A 13,975-nucleotide genomic window follows, 5' to 3' on the forward strand; every position below is an offset into this window, starting at 1 on the left:
GGGCGCTAAATTGTTCAAGTGAAACCCTGAACAAAATTTTCAGCCAGCTGATTGCCAGTGTGTACACCCCTCCGGCGCCGGCGAAAAGCGAGGAGCTTGACCGAGAAGCATCAACTCCATCCAGAAGAAGTGGAGTTACGTGCTAAAAAAAAAGTAATTATAAAGCCTAAGTTTAGTCCAATTAGGAGGTAAAACACGCACAAGATGCTGGACCTATACAGACGCACGGTGGCGCGGTTTCCTCTGGGCAGTGTCAGCTATATGTTCGCCTACGGATCCGGCGTCAAACAGCAGGAAGGCTATGGAAAAGTCGGCAATGGAAACAACCTGCGTCCTCCGCCGGGAACCGTTGTGGATCTGGTCTTTTGCGTTCGTGATGCTAGGGGCTTCCATGCGGAGAACCTGCACCGTCATCCGGACCACTATTCCGCCCTTAGGCACCTGGGACCGAACTTTGTGGCCAAGTATCAGGAGCGTTTGGGTGCGGGTGTCTATTGCAACACGTTGGTGCCTCTGCCAGATGTGGGCATTACCATAAAGTACGGCGTGGTGTCGCAGGAGGAGCTGCTGGAGGATCTGCTTGACTGGCGGCATCTTTACTTGGCAGGAAGGCTGCACAAACCAGTGACGAATCTGGTCAATCCTTCTGATAATCCTCCCCTCAAGGCTGCGCTGGAGAGGAATCTTGTATCCGCGCTGCAAGTGGCTCTGCTACTTTTACCAGAGAAGTTCACTGCCTACGGACTTTTCCACACCATCGCCGGACTGAGTTACAAGGGCGATTTCCGTATGATTTTCGGGGAAAACAAACAGAAAGTGCACAACATAGTTAGTCCGCAAATCAATGACTTCTTCGCCCTATACCAACCCTCCCTGGGACAACTTTCCGACTATGTGGCGGTAAACATGAAGGGCCAGGAACCAGGGAGCCGGAAACCAGCCATAATCTTCGAGCAGGACAAATCCTCATCGGCTACATGCCAACACCTGCGACAGTTGCCCCGAGAGCTTCAGAAGCGATTGCAGCGAAATGCCGCCTGTCGTGGCGACTACACCCAGGTGGTGAATCACCTATCCATGGCCTCCCAGCTTCCGGAGGTGCTGCAGGCATCCGTCAACGACATTGTGTGGCGCAGCAGTGTCACGCAATCGATCAAAAATATTCCCAGTGCTGGCATTCTCAAGTCATTGGCGTATAGCTATCGCAAGGCTCAAAAGACATTCGCTGTTTAGGTTTATTTTTCGGGTTAATCCCCTGGCTGCCAATCATTCTACCGACTAAGTTGTCCCATCCAGCTGCATTTTGTTAAATACTTTTAAGCTTTAAAGTTGTTAACTGCAATATAATGTTTAGCCCAATCCAAAGACCTGAGTTTTCTTGGGGATTCTCTCTTTTCACATCCAATGGACCTCTTTATAACCTCAGGAATATCTTGGTTTACTTATTATTTCATTAATTGTATTTGCAGATCATGTCCAGCGACGACAATAGTAGTGATAGCAATTCGTCCAGCGATGAAAGGCAAAGGAAACGGAAGCTTAAGAAGCACAGCAAAGATGTGGACAAGTCCAAAAAGAAGAAGTCGAAAAAGCACAAGAAAGAAAAGCGTCGCCACAAGGAGAAGAAACGCAGCAAGCATGAGGAGGAGCCACCTGTGCCTTACACGCAACCTCCACATTTAATTAATGCATCTCCGCCAGATGTGGCTACAAACAACGAAGATTCCTTTGGTCCCGCTTTACCGCCGCATTTAAGGAAGACCCAGCAGCCGGAACTCCCTGAGCAAAGCCAACCAGCCCCACAACCGCAGGCCATGATAGGACCCGTCCTGCCCAGCAATTTGACCCGGGAAAAGTCTCCTACTAAGGAAGCGGAAGCTGAGGACGATGATGACCTAGCTGGCACCTTTGGTCCTCTGCCAAATGCCAGTCAAGTGGCTCTGGAGGAACGTGCTTTGGCACTTAAACTGGCAGCTCTGGAGGGCGGGGGATTGGGTACATCTACAGACCAAGATGTCCGCGAAGAGTGGATGCTTGAGCTGCCAGATGTGGGACTGAAGAGCGGCCTTGCCGCCCTGAGCAATATGAAGCGCACTTTCTATCAGGGAAAAGAGCGACCCGACTTTAGCGATCGATCATCCTGGACGAAGACCCCGCAGAGTGAAGCGGATGCTGCTGCATCGGGCCCAAAGTCGCTCAGTTCGAAGGAACTCGAGCAAATGGCACAGGTCAAGTACGAACAGCAGCGGGATGACGAGCAGGAGAGCATGGCCAAGAGGCACAAAAAGAAGCACAAGCGAGAGGAGTCCCTAGTGGAGCTACATCAAAAAAAGCTTAGGAAAGAGCAGAGAGAAAAGGTACGAGGAAAAATATTTCTTAAAAACATAATATGGATATAATATTGTTATAAATTTAAGGAAAAAGAACTGGCTGCATCGGGTTCCAAGCCAGAACGAAGACCTTTTAGTAGGGATGTGGACTTGAAACTTAACAAGATCGACAAGAATCAGACCAAGCAGATTGTAGACAAGGCCAAGATATTGAACACCAAGTTCTCCAGGGGTCAAGCTAAGTATCTGTAGGTTAAATGAACCATAAAAAATCCAGACGATCCGTACCGCATGTTAATCTTAAGCAATTATGTAATTTAATTTAGAAATAATTATTATAAAGGCAAAATAATTTGTAAATGACATTTTTGATTGCTTAGTCACCTAGCTTAAACTTTCGTTTAATTGGCATAAATACATTGGTAATATGAGTACAAACACACAATTGGGCAATACCAGCTAATGATGAATGATTATGAAGCTCTTCTAACGCTGAGGCGGTGGTTTCGGTTTCGGAATCTTGGACAGCAGCATCTGAATCTCGTCCTTTTCCTTCCAGTCCTTCCACAACTCGTACAGATTTACAATGGCGCGCACGATCTCCTGGACCTTGTCTAAATCAACATTCAATTCTGCGAACCACTGCTTCGTGGCGTCCTTTTGCAGGATGACGCAGGCGATTTGAAGGCAGGCTATAGCGATCTAGAAAAAAATAGGTTCTTCAAATGTGAGGAAGCTGTAGAAATTATCAGGATCACAAACCTGGTAAGGAGGATAGAGCAGGCAGACATCGGTGCGCAGGGAATCGTTTACGATACGCCAGCTCAGGGTGAGCAACTGGTCCTCCTGGCCCATGTCCTGAACCAGCTGCAGCAGCGGTCTGTACGGCTGGTAGACAATCAAGCAGCAATCCAGGTTCTCCAGCAGGTAAAACTCGCACTCCAGGATGTGATTGGTGCGGTAGGGAAACTCCTGAGCGTACGCATAGCTGAACTTTGTCTTAATGGCCGACTGGCAGATCGAGATCAGTCGTGAATTGGAAATGACACCGAACTCCTCCACCTTCGAGGCCAGCAAGATGCAAGTGGGCGCCAGCAGCAGAGGATCGATGTTCTTCAGGGAGTTCCTCGCATAGAATCTCTTGAAGTAAACCGTCGCCGTGGCGATGACCTGTTGCCTCAGCTTTAGCTGCTCGCCGAGCACCTGGATCACATTTGCGAAGAAAATAAACACCTTTTGGTATTCATCCTCGTTAAGGGCCAACAAATCGTGCTGACGCTCCCGGAGCAGATCGGGTTTGTCCAAAATCCACTGCTGCGAGTGCGAACTCTGCCAAAAATTGCCCGCCATTTCGTAACTAGTAGGCCTAGCTGATTAGGTCGGCCAATATTTTCGTGTTAGCTATCCAAATTAGGTGTTTATTTCAATAGCAAGCCGGAAAACCAGGAAAAACGAAAAAATTGTGTTGCCGTTTCAGCCAGTGTGTGCACACCAGGGCTATTTTCCACGAACAGCTGACTGGCCGCAGCCAACTTTGCGCAGCGCAGTACATTGGTGTGTGTGTGTGAATTTTTCATCAGCGCCGCGGCCACAGACGAAAAAGTCTTAAATATTTTTTAGTAATAGGCTATTGAACGAATTAATAAAACGATGGCGTTGCGAGTTCTTGGCGTGACGCAGAATATGCGCTCCTTCATGCGGGGCGTTGACATGATCAAAGTAAGTCCAGACAGCCATCCAATGATTACGCTTCCGAGGATTTAAATTACGTAATTGTAAATGATTGTGTTTTTGGTTGCAATTGTGGTTTATTCTTGTGAGAAAAGGGATAAACAACCTCTTGTTGGTCAGTTATTCAAGAGCCATCCAGTTTTTCAAACAAATATTTGGGAAAACTGTTTGGAAAACCCACTACAAGCACTTTGAGGTTATGTTCGTGTTTTACTTAACTCTGGGCTATAGTTTTCCCAATTTTCCCGAACTTACAGCGATACAAGTCGGCTGCCACCCTACAGAAGACTCTGCTGAACATACCCGCCACCCAGGTGACCAAGCTGGACAACGGTCTCCGCGTGGCTAGCGAGGATTCCGGTGCCTCTACCGCCACCGTGGGACTGTGGATCGATGCTGGGTCGCGCTCCGAGAACGAGAAGAACAACGGAGTGGCCCACTTCCTGGAGCACATGGCCTTCAAGGTTGGCTCACTAGCTTGATGCTTTAAATGCGTATAATATGCGTTTCTGCCACTTTTTAGGGTACCGCCAAGCGCTCGCAAACGGATTTGGAGCTGGAGGTTGAGAACCTGGGCGCCCACTTGAACGCCTACACTTCCAGGGAGCAGACCGTCTTCTACGCCAAGTGTTTGTCCAAGGATGTGCCCAAAGCCGTCGAGATCCTGGCCGACATCATCCAGAACTCCAAGCTGGGTGAGGCTGAGATCGCCCGCGAGCGTTCGGTGATTCTGCGCGAGATGCAGGAGGTGGAGAGCAACCTGCAGGAGGTGGTCTTCGATCACCTTCACGCCACCGCCTATCAGGGCACTCCTCTGGGCCAGACCATCCTGGGACCCACCAAGAACATTCAGTACGTATATTCAGCTCTTATAACAAATGCTCTGTCTCTAATTAAAATCTTCATTTATTTAGGTCCATTGGCAAGGCCGATCTGACCGACTACATCCAGACCCACTACAAGGCTTCGCGCATCGTTCTGGCCGCTGCTGGCGGCGTCAAGCACGATGATCTGGTCAAGCTTGCCTGCAGCAGCTTGGGTGGCCTGGAGGCCAGTGTGCTGCCCGCGGAGGTGACTCCCTGCCGCTTCACCGGCTCCGAGGTGCGTGTGCGCGACGATTCCCTGCCCCTGGCCCATGTCGCCATCGCCGTCGAAGGCTGCGGCTGGACCGACCAGGACAACATCCCCCTGATGGTGGCCAACACCTTGGTGGGTGCTTGGGATCGTTCCCAAGGCGGTGGCGCCAACAACGCCTCCAACCTGGCCCGTGCCAGCGCTGAGGACAGTAAGTGTACATCAGTAAGACGACCAGGATATGGAGATTATTAACTATTATTGCCCTACAGACCTTTGCCACAGCTTCCAATCGTTCAACACATGCTACAAGGACACCGGACTCTGGGGCATTTACTTCGTGTGCGACCCTCTGCAGTGCGAGGTAAGAAGAATTAATGATTCAACAGAAAACTCTCGAGAGAAAGCAAATTTTACGTAAACAAACCTCTTCCCCAGGATATGCTCTTCAACGTGCAGACCGAGTGGATGCGTCTGTGCACCATGGTTACCGAGGCTGAGGTCGAGCGCGCCAAGAACCTTCTGAAGACCAACATGCTGCTGCAGCTCGACGGCACCACACCCATCTGCGAGGACATTGGCCGCCAGATCCTGTGCTACAACCGCCGCATCCCGCTGCACGAGCTGGAGCAGCGCATCGATGCCGTGAGTGTGGGCAATGTGCGCGACGTCGCAATGAAGTACATCTACGATCGGTGCCCAGCCGTCGCTGCCGTGGGTCCCGTTGAGAACCTGCCCGACTACAACAGAATCCGCTCCTCCATGTACTGGTTGAGGGTTTAAGAGGTTCCGCCCCGCTGTTGTTGGACATTGTAGTTTAATTCAAAAGAAAATTTCACCCCCAGAGGATCAGTAAACCGATAATACTAAAAGTTATATAAGTTTCTCAGGCCTTTATTGGTGTGAATAGTTAATGGGTATACCACTGAGTCCCTGCTGCAACTTGGCGGGCTCCGTCTGTCCAAGGGCAGGATCCAATCCCTGCCAGGTGCGATCCTCGAAGGAGAGCCCGGTATCCGTCGTCATGAGAGCCATTTTGGCTTGTGTAGCCAGAGCAAGCGAGGCGGGATCTCCACCTGTTTCCAGGGAATCGTTGACCGCTCCTCGTAGCCTTCCACTCACCAAGCTGACGTCGTTCTCTGGTATATCTGCCGCATCAAAAGGCAAGAAGCTGCGTCCTTCCGGCAGAAGTTGTTTGAAATCCGTAACATAAGCTTCGGGGTATCTCATGTGCCAGGCGGGATTCAAGGCCATCTCTGCCTCGAAGACAGAGACAATGGGCTTATAGTACTCTTTGGAGTCGTACATATTATTGAACGGGCAACCGATCAGGACAAAACAATCGATTTCCAGGAAGTTAGCGAGTTTGGCTGGGTTAATCCTGCCCACGGAAATAAGCTGCGTCTTAATGCCTCTGCCCTTCGCCATTGTTTGCAGTCGCGTCACCACATCTAAGTAACCTTCAGCCGAAAGAGTGGCCACAATGAGTCCCAGTGTTTGTGCATCCTTACACTTTTCGATGTGGAAGTAGCGACGGCGGATGAACTGAGCCGTGAGGGGATTTTTTGAGCTGAGACTGTCAGATGATCCATCGTAGATGTGCCATTGCACGGCAGCTGGAGCGGTCAGAGAGAGATTAGCGAATCGCTGGTTATCGGCGCCTATGAAAATACAAATCCTCTCAAGGTTCGTGGTCTCCCTAGTTGTCGTTGATTCTGCCTCGATGGGCGGAAACAGTTCCAGCAGCAGTTCTTTGGGCTCCAGGATCTCGGACAGCTGCTTCTTTAGCTTTTCCCCGTACACATGCTGGTACCCAATGTCCAGGTACACGCATACCTGTCGATCTATGCTCTCCGCGCGCAGACCTTGCAGCTTGCTCAGGAGAACATTCACATCCAGCGGCAACTCTGGATAAAGGTAAAGTACCGGCAGGCGGGCGGCCCTACTGCGACATGCGTTTCCGAAGTGAATCACACTGTCTGCATCCACATGGGCAGCCGCAATCTCGTCCACGCAGCAGCTTCCGTATGTGGTGTCCGCCAGGATGAAGACTTTCACGTCCTCCGGCGCAAGTAGCTCCTTCAGGCCCACACTAATTGCATTGCTGTGGGGCAGATAGTCGTCTGGGAATTGCAGGCAAACCTAGAAGAATACGCTTTAGACGGTAATTCCAAAAGCGTAGCCGATAAACACACCCTTTTGTAACCACTTTTGCGAATCCAATCTACGCTCGATCGCCGGTGGTTTTCGTTCCAGATCTGTTCCAAGGTCACCGGCTGCTCCACTTCCGCCTGACGCTCCAGGGCGGCTGTGTCCGAGCTCGAGAAAGCCGATGCTGATGTTTCGGACGAGGTCATTTCAAATCACTTTCTACTCAAGATTCCTTTGTCCAGTAAAAAAGTATCAAATGCATGCAGCAAAATAAACAAAGTCAAGATAACACCGATGCATTAGACTGGATTAGAAATTGAAACGGACAAAGAGAAACGAAACGCAACTTTGTTATACACTCACGAAGTGTATATTAGTTATATTAGAGAACGGATATATTGTAATAAATAAATATATAAATTAAAGTACAAAAAACCGAAGTCGCTAAAAGTTCCTATTCAAATGCTAGATCCCAATTTAAATCATCTGTTAGTAAATAAAAATATAAAAATCAGAATAGTTAATTTTATTTTAAACCAGTTTTGGTTTAATTTAAATTAAATAAAAACCAGAATGCCTGATAGTATTTAAAGTGTTTTCATTTAAAACATTGTTGCTTATTCCTAAAATTATAAATTAACATGTAAACTATTTAATTCAATTAACCTGAAGAAAAATAATGCATATCTGAGTTATTTATAAATTATATTAAGTAAAGCAAAAACCTTATATTCAGGAATATAAAAAAACTCATTGACCTTAGTAGAGATTCATATCTTAAAAATCGACGATTTTGCAAATTATAATTTCTTTAATGAAAGTGTATCACGTGATCAGTGTTCTTGCTAATTTGGTTGGAGGACAGACTTACCGAAGACTCAACCCCGAATACTGCGTGACCACAAAAGTTCGCTTGCTCGTTTGAATTAATTTCTGTTGAAGCGCAATAAACAATTTAAAAATTCAAAAAGTTTATAAACCTAAGTCCTGTAATGTTTTCCCCGATACAATAAAAAGCTTACTAAAGAAGACATTCAGGTACCCCCTCTTTTGACCAACGTCCAGTCACTGATCTTGACCCAAATTTAAGTTTCACGCGCCTACCAACACTTGTTGCTTTCTCCATTTCACCTACCAACATTTCACCAAACTATATTAGCAGTCCAAAAATATGAAAAACCAAAACCTTCGCTGCATCGTAACCGATTGTTATAAGAGTGGTCAACAGGATAGTAGCTCCATGTACAAGTTCCCCATAAATCCGGTTGTCCGGCAGAAGTGGTTGGATAATATTGCGGACATAAAAGATATTAACTTGTTCAATAGTCGGGTGTGTAGGCGGCACTTTGAGACACAATGTTTTGGCAAGACCAAGGTGTTTTCCTGGGCAGTTCCCACACTTTTCTTGAGTAAGTGTATCGAAGCAGCCTCCTAGATAGCTTCCTAAACCTGTTCTCTTCATGATTTAGATACAAAAGAGGTAGTGCACCAGGTCAGTAAGCCAAGCAGGAACTCCTTCATTCGCAGATGCAGCGTCAGGAACTGCTCCTCACGATCTCCTCCAGAACGACTGCACTTCTTTCCCTCGAATCCCGAAATGCGCAAGGCATGGATGGAAATATGTCGGCTTACGGTGGACAACAAGTGGCTGTTTATTTGCGGCAGACACTTTCGCCGGACTTATCTGCCAAACAAGGGAAACCTTAGAAAGGACGCCATTCCAGAGTTCCACTTAGGAACGGAGGAGGAGGATCCCCTCGGAAAGAGCATCAAAAGTATGAAATCATGTGCTAATAGAAGTAATATCAGTTTCAAGAGCGAGGATTCTGGCATTGACGAGGAAAGCTTTAAGGAGAGTAAGCCTCATAATAATCCATGCGCCAATTGCCTTGATCTCCAACAGCAATTGGCAGCAGCTCATCTTCGCATTCAGCAACTTGAGGAAAGAAGGCAAGAGGAGACAGACAGTGATGATGATGAGGAGGGGGAGGAGGAGGAGCACATATTCATGCTAATGAAGTAGACTATTGCTTCCCTTTATCCCTTAAAGTATATTTATTTTAGTGCATATCCAGTTCGAGTTCAATCAGTCGCTTGTTCGTGTCGTTGGGCAGGCGATACGGCATAGTTGCTGCCATGTTGGACAGGGCTTTGGCTCGCTGCCGGAGTTGCTGCATCTGGGTCTGTTCCAGCGAGCTGCCTGATCCTGCCTTCAGCTGCTTGTACTGCTTCTGGGCGATCTCCATGGCGGCCACTATAACGTCGGGCAGGACCTTGATTACCTCGCCGCTAAGTTGCTTCACATTGCCCAGTACAACATCGACATCGTCCAACGTATTGGGCACCAACTGGGTTTGCCTGAGCAGATCCAACGCTGCATTAAATTTTCCGTCATGATAGAAGTTGAAGAAGATAAGCAGATCCTGCAGCAGCACAAAGCTGCTCTTCATCTTGGGTTCCACATCGATGCTGTCGCTAGCCAGCAGCTGGTTGAATCTCTGAGCGTCTTGGCCAAGGCGTTCCCTTAACGATCCACCTAGCGTGGGCAGGTGCACCACCTGGGCCATCAGAATGCAGATGTGCTTCACGGCCAGGTTGTACTTGCCCGCCATTTCGTACAGCCGCGCCGACATCTCAAAGTTACCCAGCGCAGCCAGTTCGTCGCCCACCTGAGCGGCCATGGTGCGCGTGTCGAACTCCGGGCATTCGAACTGGCGGAAGAGTCCACTAAAAACACAAGAGACTAGACTTTAGACTGACTGAATAAATGTAACATTGCATATAATCACCTGTTAACATCGTTTTGGTCACTCGACTGCCGCTTGCCGAATATCAGATCGAAAATGGTGGTATCAAAGACTCCGCTGTCCACCACAAGATCGCACACACAGGCCATAAACATGTTCCGGCCCTTGGAATCCTTCAGACAGCGCAGTGTGTAGTAGTAATGCAGCGCCTCCGAGGTGTCTGTCCGCTCAAATCGCTGCACATACTGTCGGATAAGCCGAGTTAGGTTCAAGCGCCTCAGTGGCTGCGGATCTTTAATATCGATCGAAAGCAGGGGCTGCGACACACTGCGCGCACTGCCTAGAAGTCCTAGCTCAAACAGCGCTATGGCCATGTGAACTGCATGTGCCCGATTTTCATCTTGGCGCGCCAGGAACTCGATGGCGGCTTCAAACTGGCCGGTTAATGCAAGGGTCTCGAAGTAGAGATACGGCTGCTGCCTAGCATTGAAGTACTTTTCACCATACTGTTCCAAAATCATTGACTGCAGTTTACCATAGTTGTCAGCGTCACCGGGCTGTATCATGGCCAGCCGCATCCAAAGGAAGTCGTCTATGGTCTTGGCCACTTCTCCGTGTACTTCATTGACATCGCAGCCCAAAAGGATGCAGTAAACGGCCTTCTTATAGGCATCGGTGGAGTTGCGTATTTTGTTGGCGTACTGCAGTCGCAGTTGGTTTTCTATTTTGGAATTGGTTTCGCCGGCATTGCGATCTGCAACGAGCTGGGCAAACTCATCGTGGCTACTGCCCGCTTCGCGCAGGAACTCAACCGCCACCTTAACCGCTCCGCAGCGCAATCCGTAGTAAACCAGCGGCCATAAGGGTATTTCGCGGACGGTGTCCACAAGTCCGATGGTCTGCTGTGCTCTGAACCGGTGGTTTACATAGGCCACAACCAACTGATAGCTGTTGTTGGCATAGGATCCACCGACTTGGGAGCACATGAACACACGATAGCGCCGTTCTAGGTACGATTTAGCATAGGTAACAAACTCCGGTCTTTGCTGTCGGCTCTTGATGGGGTCACTGCGCAGCGGCTCGCTGATTTGGGTGACGCAAGCCAGCAGGGTCCACATGTCCGTAAGCCGGCAATCTCCGAAGCTCTGGGACAGATGAGCGAACTTTTGGACGAGATTGGGTCGATGGCTGCTCTTAAGCAGCAGTTCATTGTAATGCCGCAACTCTTGCGCATACACTAGTTCCAGCGGATCGAGGCAGGAACGTGGCTGACAAAGCGGATTTACGATGGTGGGTTCCGGCAGCCGTTGTAGGTCGATAAAGTTCTGTGACGGCGCAATTAAGGCGTCCAGCAGGCGGGTCTTCTCCTCGTTCCATACTTTGTTCATACTGGCCCACCTCTGCTTGTTCGCAGAGTCGCTGATCTGCGAGTATGGGAGAAGTCAACAATGTTTTGACTATATGGTTCATTACTTACATTCTTTTTCGTGTCCTCGATCACCGAGAGAATTGCATTCTCGCGTTCGTTCTTCAGGAATGTGCGCACATCCGTGTCCGCCTTTACGTCTAGCGGCTCGAAGGTTTTCCGGGCACTCAGCGCCTCCAGCTTCTGGTTCAGCTTGGGCAGGTCCACGCCCTTGGAGCCCAGCAGTATGTGACTGGTGAATGAGGTTCATATCGATTATGGTTCACTTTAATTCAGTATTGTTTACTCACGCCTGGATCTCTTTGCAGCCGGTTTGGGTGACGCGGGAGTGGAGCTCCGTGGTGGCCCGCAGGACCTGCTGAAGCGTCCGCTCCACGGCGGGCAGCTCGCACTCTGCCTTCGCGTCATTGTTCAGGTTCTGGGCGCGCTGCAGCAGAGTGTTCAGGTCCATTTTTGCAAATAAATAAAGTTGAGTCCAAAAGCAGCGGCAAGATCAGTGTGACCAGATGTTGGCGCCTCAACTGTGTTAGAGATGACAGTATCGATTCCGGTACGCCTGTGCAAGCAATTCCTAGTGTTGTATAATAGATTAACAAGGAATTTAATGAATATGAAATAAATTTAATATTATTTCCATTAAAGCATATTCGAAAATTTGCTTTAATTCATATATTTATATTTGCTTTAATTCATATATATATATATATATATATATATATATATATATATATATATATGTATATATATATATATATAATTATCAAAGTTATAGTTTTAGTTTTTCAGTTTTTTTCAATATAGTTGCTAATAGTTTTGCCGATAGTGCTACCTGTAGTTTCCACTTGCCATCTCTAAAAACGTGATAAACACGCTTGTTTTGTTTTTAAAGTTGGATCCACTTGCCTGCTTGCAAAATATGGCTCTTTTGACTGAGAAGCGTGTTAAAAAGACACATGCTCCTGCGAGCGACAGTTCTCCGGAGGAATCCGATTCCGAGGGCAGCCAGAATTCAGCCAGCGAAGCGGAGGGCAACGCCGGCTGGGCGGATTCCATTCAGAAGGTCCTGAAGACCACCAAGCCGAAGACCCAAAAAAAAACCGTGCTAGCTCGAGCCAAAAAAAGCCAGGCGGCTGTGCGATTCCAGAAAGACGCCGCCAACAAAAAGCCAGGATTCGATTTCGAGATCGAGAAAGCAGATGTCAAGGAGGAGGACGAAGGCGATAACCATGAAGACGAGAAGCCGCAGGCCTCTGCCTTGGATGCCACGCTAACCAAACAGCAGCGTAAGAATGTGCCCCTCCAGCTGCGTGTGAAGCCCAGTTTCCGGGACATGGAGCGTGAACGAACGCTCCGCAAAGTTGCCACTCGTGGAGTGGTGCAGTTCTTTAATGCCGTGCGCATTCAGCAGAAGGATCTGCAGCAGCAGCTGGAGGAAGCGGGTCCGCTGGACAGCCGACAGGATGCGGTGCTAAACAACATCAACAAGCGAAAGTTTTTGGACGTCCTGATGAGCGGGAAGCGCGCCAAATCCACACCCGTAGATAACGCTGTAAAGAAAGAGGAACAAGAAACGGATGACGACGACGAAGACAAGGGCTCCAGCGGCAAAAAGAAGTCCGAATGGAGTGTGCTGCGCGAGGACTTCATGACCAACAAGAAGATCAAGCACTGGGACGAGGAAGACGACGACGAGGAGGGTCACAATGATGAAGCTGATGACAGCGATTACGATGATGGGGAAGAATAGCTTTAATTACCAAATAAATGTTAGCTTTTCAATTAAGTCGCGTTTATATAATGGTCTAATTAATGGTTTCCGCCTTGGAGGTCATGTAGATGGCCACAATCAGGCCAAACAGTCCGATAGCCGAGCCAAAAATCTCCACAATGAGGATCTTGACGAAGAGCGCCGAGTTGGCCGCATCCGCCAGGGCAGCGCCGGATCCCACGATGCCCACAGCAATGCCGCAGGCCACGTTCACCATTCCAACGCAGAGACCTGCCCCAAAAGTAGCGAATCCCGTAAACATATTGGTCGCCATGACCGTGCTGTCGGTGATCAGACGCACGCTGCTGAACTTGTTGACGTTGCCGGACAGCAGGATGGCCGTGATCAGGCCATAGATGGCCACCGCCTCGCAAAAGATGACTGAGATCAGGTTCTTGGTCTTGATGCGAGGCGATCGCACTCCGCCGCCCGCCACACTGCATCCAATCATGTAGATTCCACTGGCGGCGCCCAGAACGGACAGGGCGCAGGCGAGGAAGATGCCCATGCCGGACCACAGGAAGGGATTCGAGGTGTACAGGAACCAGCCGAGCCCCATGCGCTCACCCATATTGACCATCACGTTGGCGAAGATTATGCCAACCGCGCCCAACGAGGCGGCGCCCAGTACGAACAGCATAAAGAATAATCCAAAACTCATCTTAGAGATCATCTTTTAAGCGAAAAGCTTCGAATTAACAGAATATAAAGAATCGATTTTAAGTTGGCACGGTGGAATGAAATCTTT

At 48.8% G+C, this 13,975-nt stretch overlaps 9 protein-coding genes across 10 annotated transcripts; 5 read left to right on the forward strand and 4 right to left on the reverse strand.

Moving 5' to 3' along the window:
* The first annotated feature begins 78 nt into the window (after window positions 1-78).
* CG33331 (uncharacterized protein) lies at window positions 79-1,362 on the forward strand. The gene has a single exon (NM_206491.3). The coding sequence runs from the start codon at window positions 205-207 to the stop codon at window positions 1,231-1,233; it is 1,029 nt and encodes a 342-aa protein (NP_996213.1). The 5' UTR covers window positions 79-204; the 3' UTR covers window positions 1,234-1,362.
* Window positions 79-2,769, forward strand: CG33332 (uncharacterized protein). Its single transcript, NM_206492.3, has 3 exons — window positions 79-153; window positions 1,470-2,357; window positions 2,418-2,769. Exons 2-3 carry the CDS (start codon window positions 1,473-1,475, stop codon window positions 2,580-2,582), a joined length of 1,050 nt encoding a protein of 349 aa, NP_996214.1. The 5' UTR covers window positions 79-153; window positions 1,470-1,472; the 3' UTR covers window positions 2,583-2,769.
* CycC (Cyclin C) lies at window positions 2,627-3,828 on the reverse strand. The gene is made up of 2 exons (NM_057500.4): window positions 3,093-3,828; window positions 2,627-3,032 (listed from the first exon to the last, which is right to left on the reverse strand). The coding sequence occupies exons 1-2, from the start codon at window positions 3,678-3,680 to the stop codon at window positions 2,817-2,819; spliced, it is 804 nt and encodes a 267-aa protein (NP_476848.1). The 5' UTR covers window positions 3,681-3,828; the 3' UTR covers window positions 2,627-2,816.
* Window positions 3,829-3,853: 25 nt separating this feature from the next.
* Window positions 3,854-6,010, forward strand: UQCR-C1 (Ubiquinol-cytochrome c reductase core protein 1). 2 transcript variants are annotated; one of them, NM_142144.3, is made up of 7 exons: window positions 3,854-3,884; window positions 3,957-4,049; window positions 4,319-4,525; window positions 4,585-4,913; window positions 4,976-5,346; window positions 5,408-5,499; window positions 5,574-6,010. In NM_142144.3, exons 2-7 carry the CDS (start codon window positions 3,981-3,983, stop codon window positions 5,916-5,918), a joined length of 1,413 nt encoding a protein of 470 aa, NP_650401.1. In that variant the 5' UTR covers window positions 3,854-3,884; window positions 3,957-3,980; the 3' UTR covers window positions 5,919-6,010. The 2 variants fall into 2 exon arrangements, with proteins under 2 accessions (NP_650401.1, NP_731954.1); NM_169607.2 differs by having other exon boundaries at window positions 3,854-4,049.
* Window positions 6,011-6,014: 4 nt separating this feature from the next.
* Window positions 6,015-7,577, reverse strand: Dph2 (Diphthamide biosynthesis 2). The gene is made up of 2 exons (NM_142145.4): window positions 7,331-7,577; window positions 6,015-7,277 (listed from the first exon to the last, which is right to left on the reverse strand). The coding sequence occupies exons 1-2, from the start codon at window positions 7,490-7,492 to the stop codon at window positions 6,030-6,032; spliced, it is 1,410 nt and encodes a 469-aa protein (NP_650402.1). The 5' UTR covers window positions 7,493-7,577; the 3' UTR covers window positions 6,015-6,029.
* An 829-nt stretch (window positions 7,578-8,406) lies between these two features.
* Window positions 8,407-10,069, forward strand: CG14860 (uncharacterized protein). Its single transcript, NM_142146.3, has 2 exons — window positions 8,407-8,695; window positions 8,756-10,069. The coding sequence occupies exons 1-2, from the start codon at window positions 8,458-8,460 to the stop codon at window positions 9,307-9,309; spliced, it is 792 nt and encodes a 263-aa protein (NP_650403.2). The 5' UTR covers window positions 8,407-8,457; the 3' UTR covers window positions 9,310-10,069.
* Window positions 9,326-11,995, reverse strand: Nup93-2 (Nucleoporin 93kD-2). Its single transcript, NM_142147.4, has 4 exons — window positions 11,750-11,995; window positions 11,511-11,691; window positions 10,076-11,457; window positions 9,326-10,013 (listed from the first exon to the last, which is right to left on the reverse strand). The coding sequence occupies exons 1-4, from the start codon at window positions 11,908-11,910 to the stop codon at window positions 9,347-9,349; spliced, it is 2,391 nt and encodes a 796-aa protein (NP_650404.1). The 5' UTR covers window positions 11,911-11,995; the 3' UTR covers window positions 9,326-9,346.
* Window positions 11,996-12,361: 366 nt separating this feature from the next.
* On the forward strand, window positions 12,362-13,240 carry CG3817 (uncharacterized protein). The gene has a single exon (NM_142148.4). The coding sequence runs from the start codon at window positions 12,376-12,378 to the stop codon at window positions 13,204-13,206; it is 831 nt and encodes a 276-aa protein (NP_650405.2). The 5' UTR covers window positions 12,362-12,375; the 3' UTR covers window positions 13,207-13,240.
* On the reverse strand, window positions 13,229-13,900 carry VhaPPA1-2 (Vacuolar H[+] ATPase PPA1 subunit 2; the record flags this gene model as incomplete). The annotated part of the gene is made up of 1 exon (NM_142149.3): window positions 13,229-13,900. One exon carries the CDS (start codon window positions 13,898-13,900, stop codon window positions 13,262-13,264), a length of 639 nt encoding a protein of 212 aa, NP_650406.2. The 3' UTR covers window positions 13,229-13,261.
* Window positions 13,901-13,975: the final 75 nt, after the last annotated feature.

Source organism: Drosophila melanogaster, chromosome 3R (genome assembly GCF_000001215.4).
Source record: "Drosophila melanogaster chromosome 3R".
Lineage (NCBI taxonomy): Eukaryota > Metazoa > Arthropoda > Insecta > Diptera > Drosophilidae > Drosophila > Drosophila melanogaster.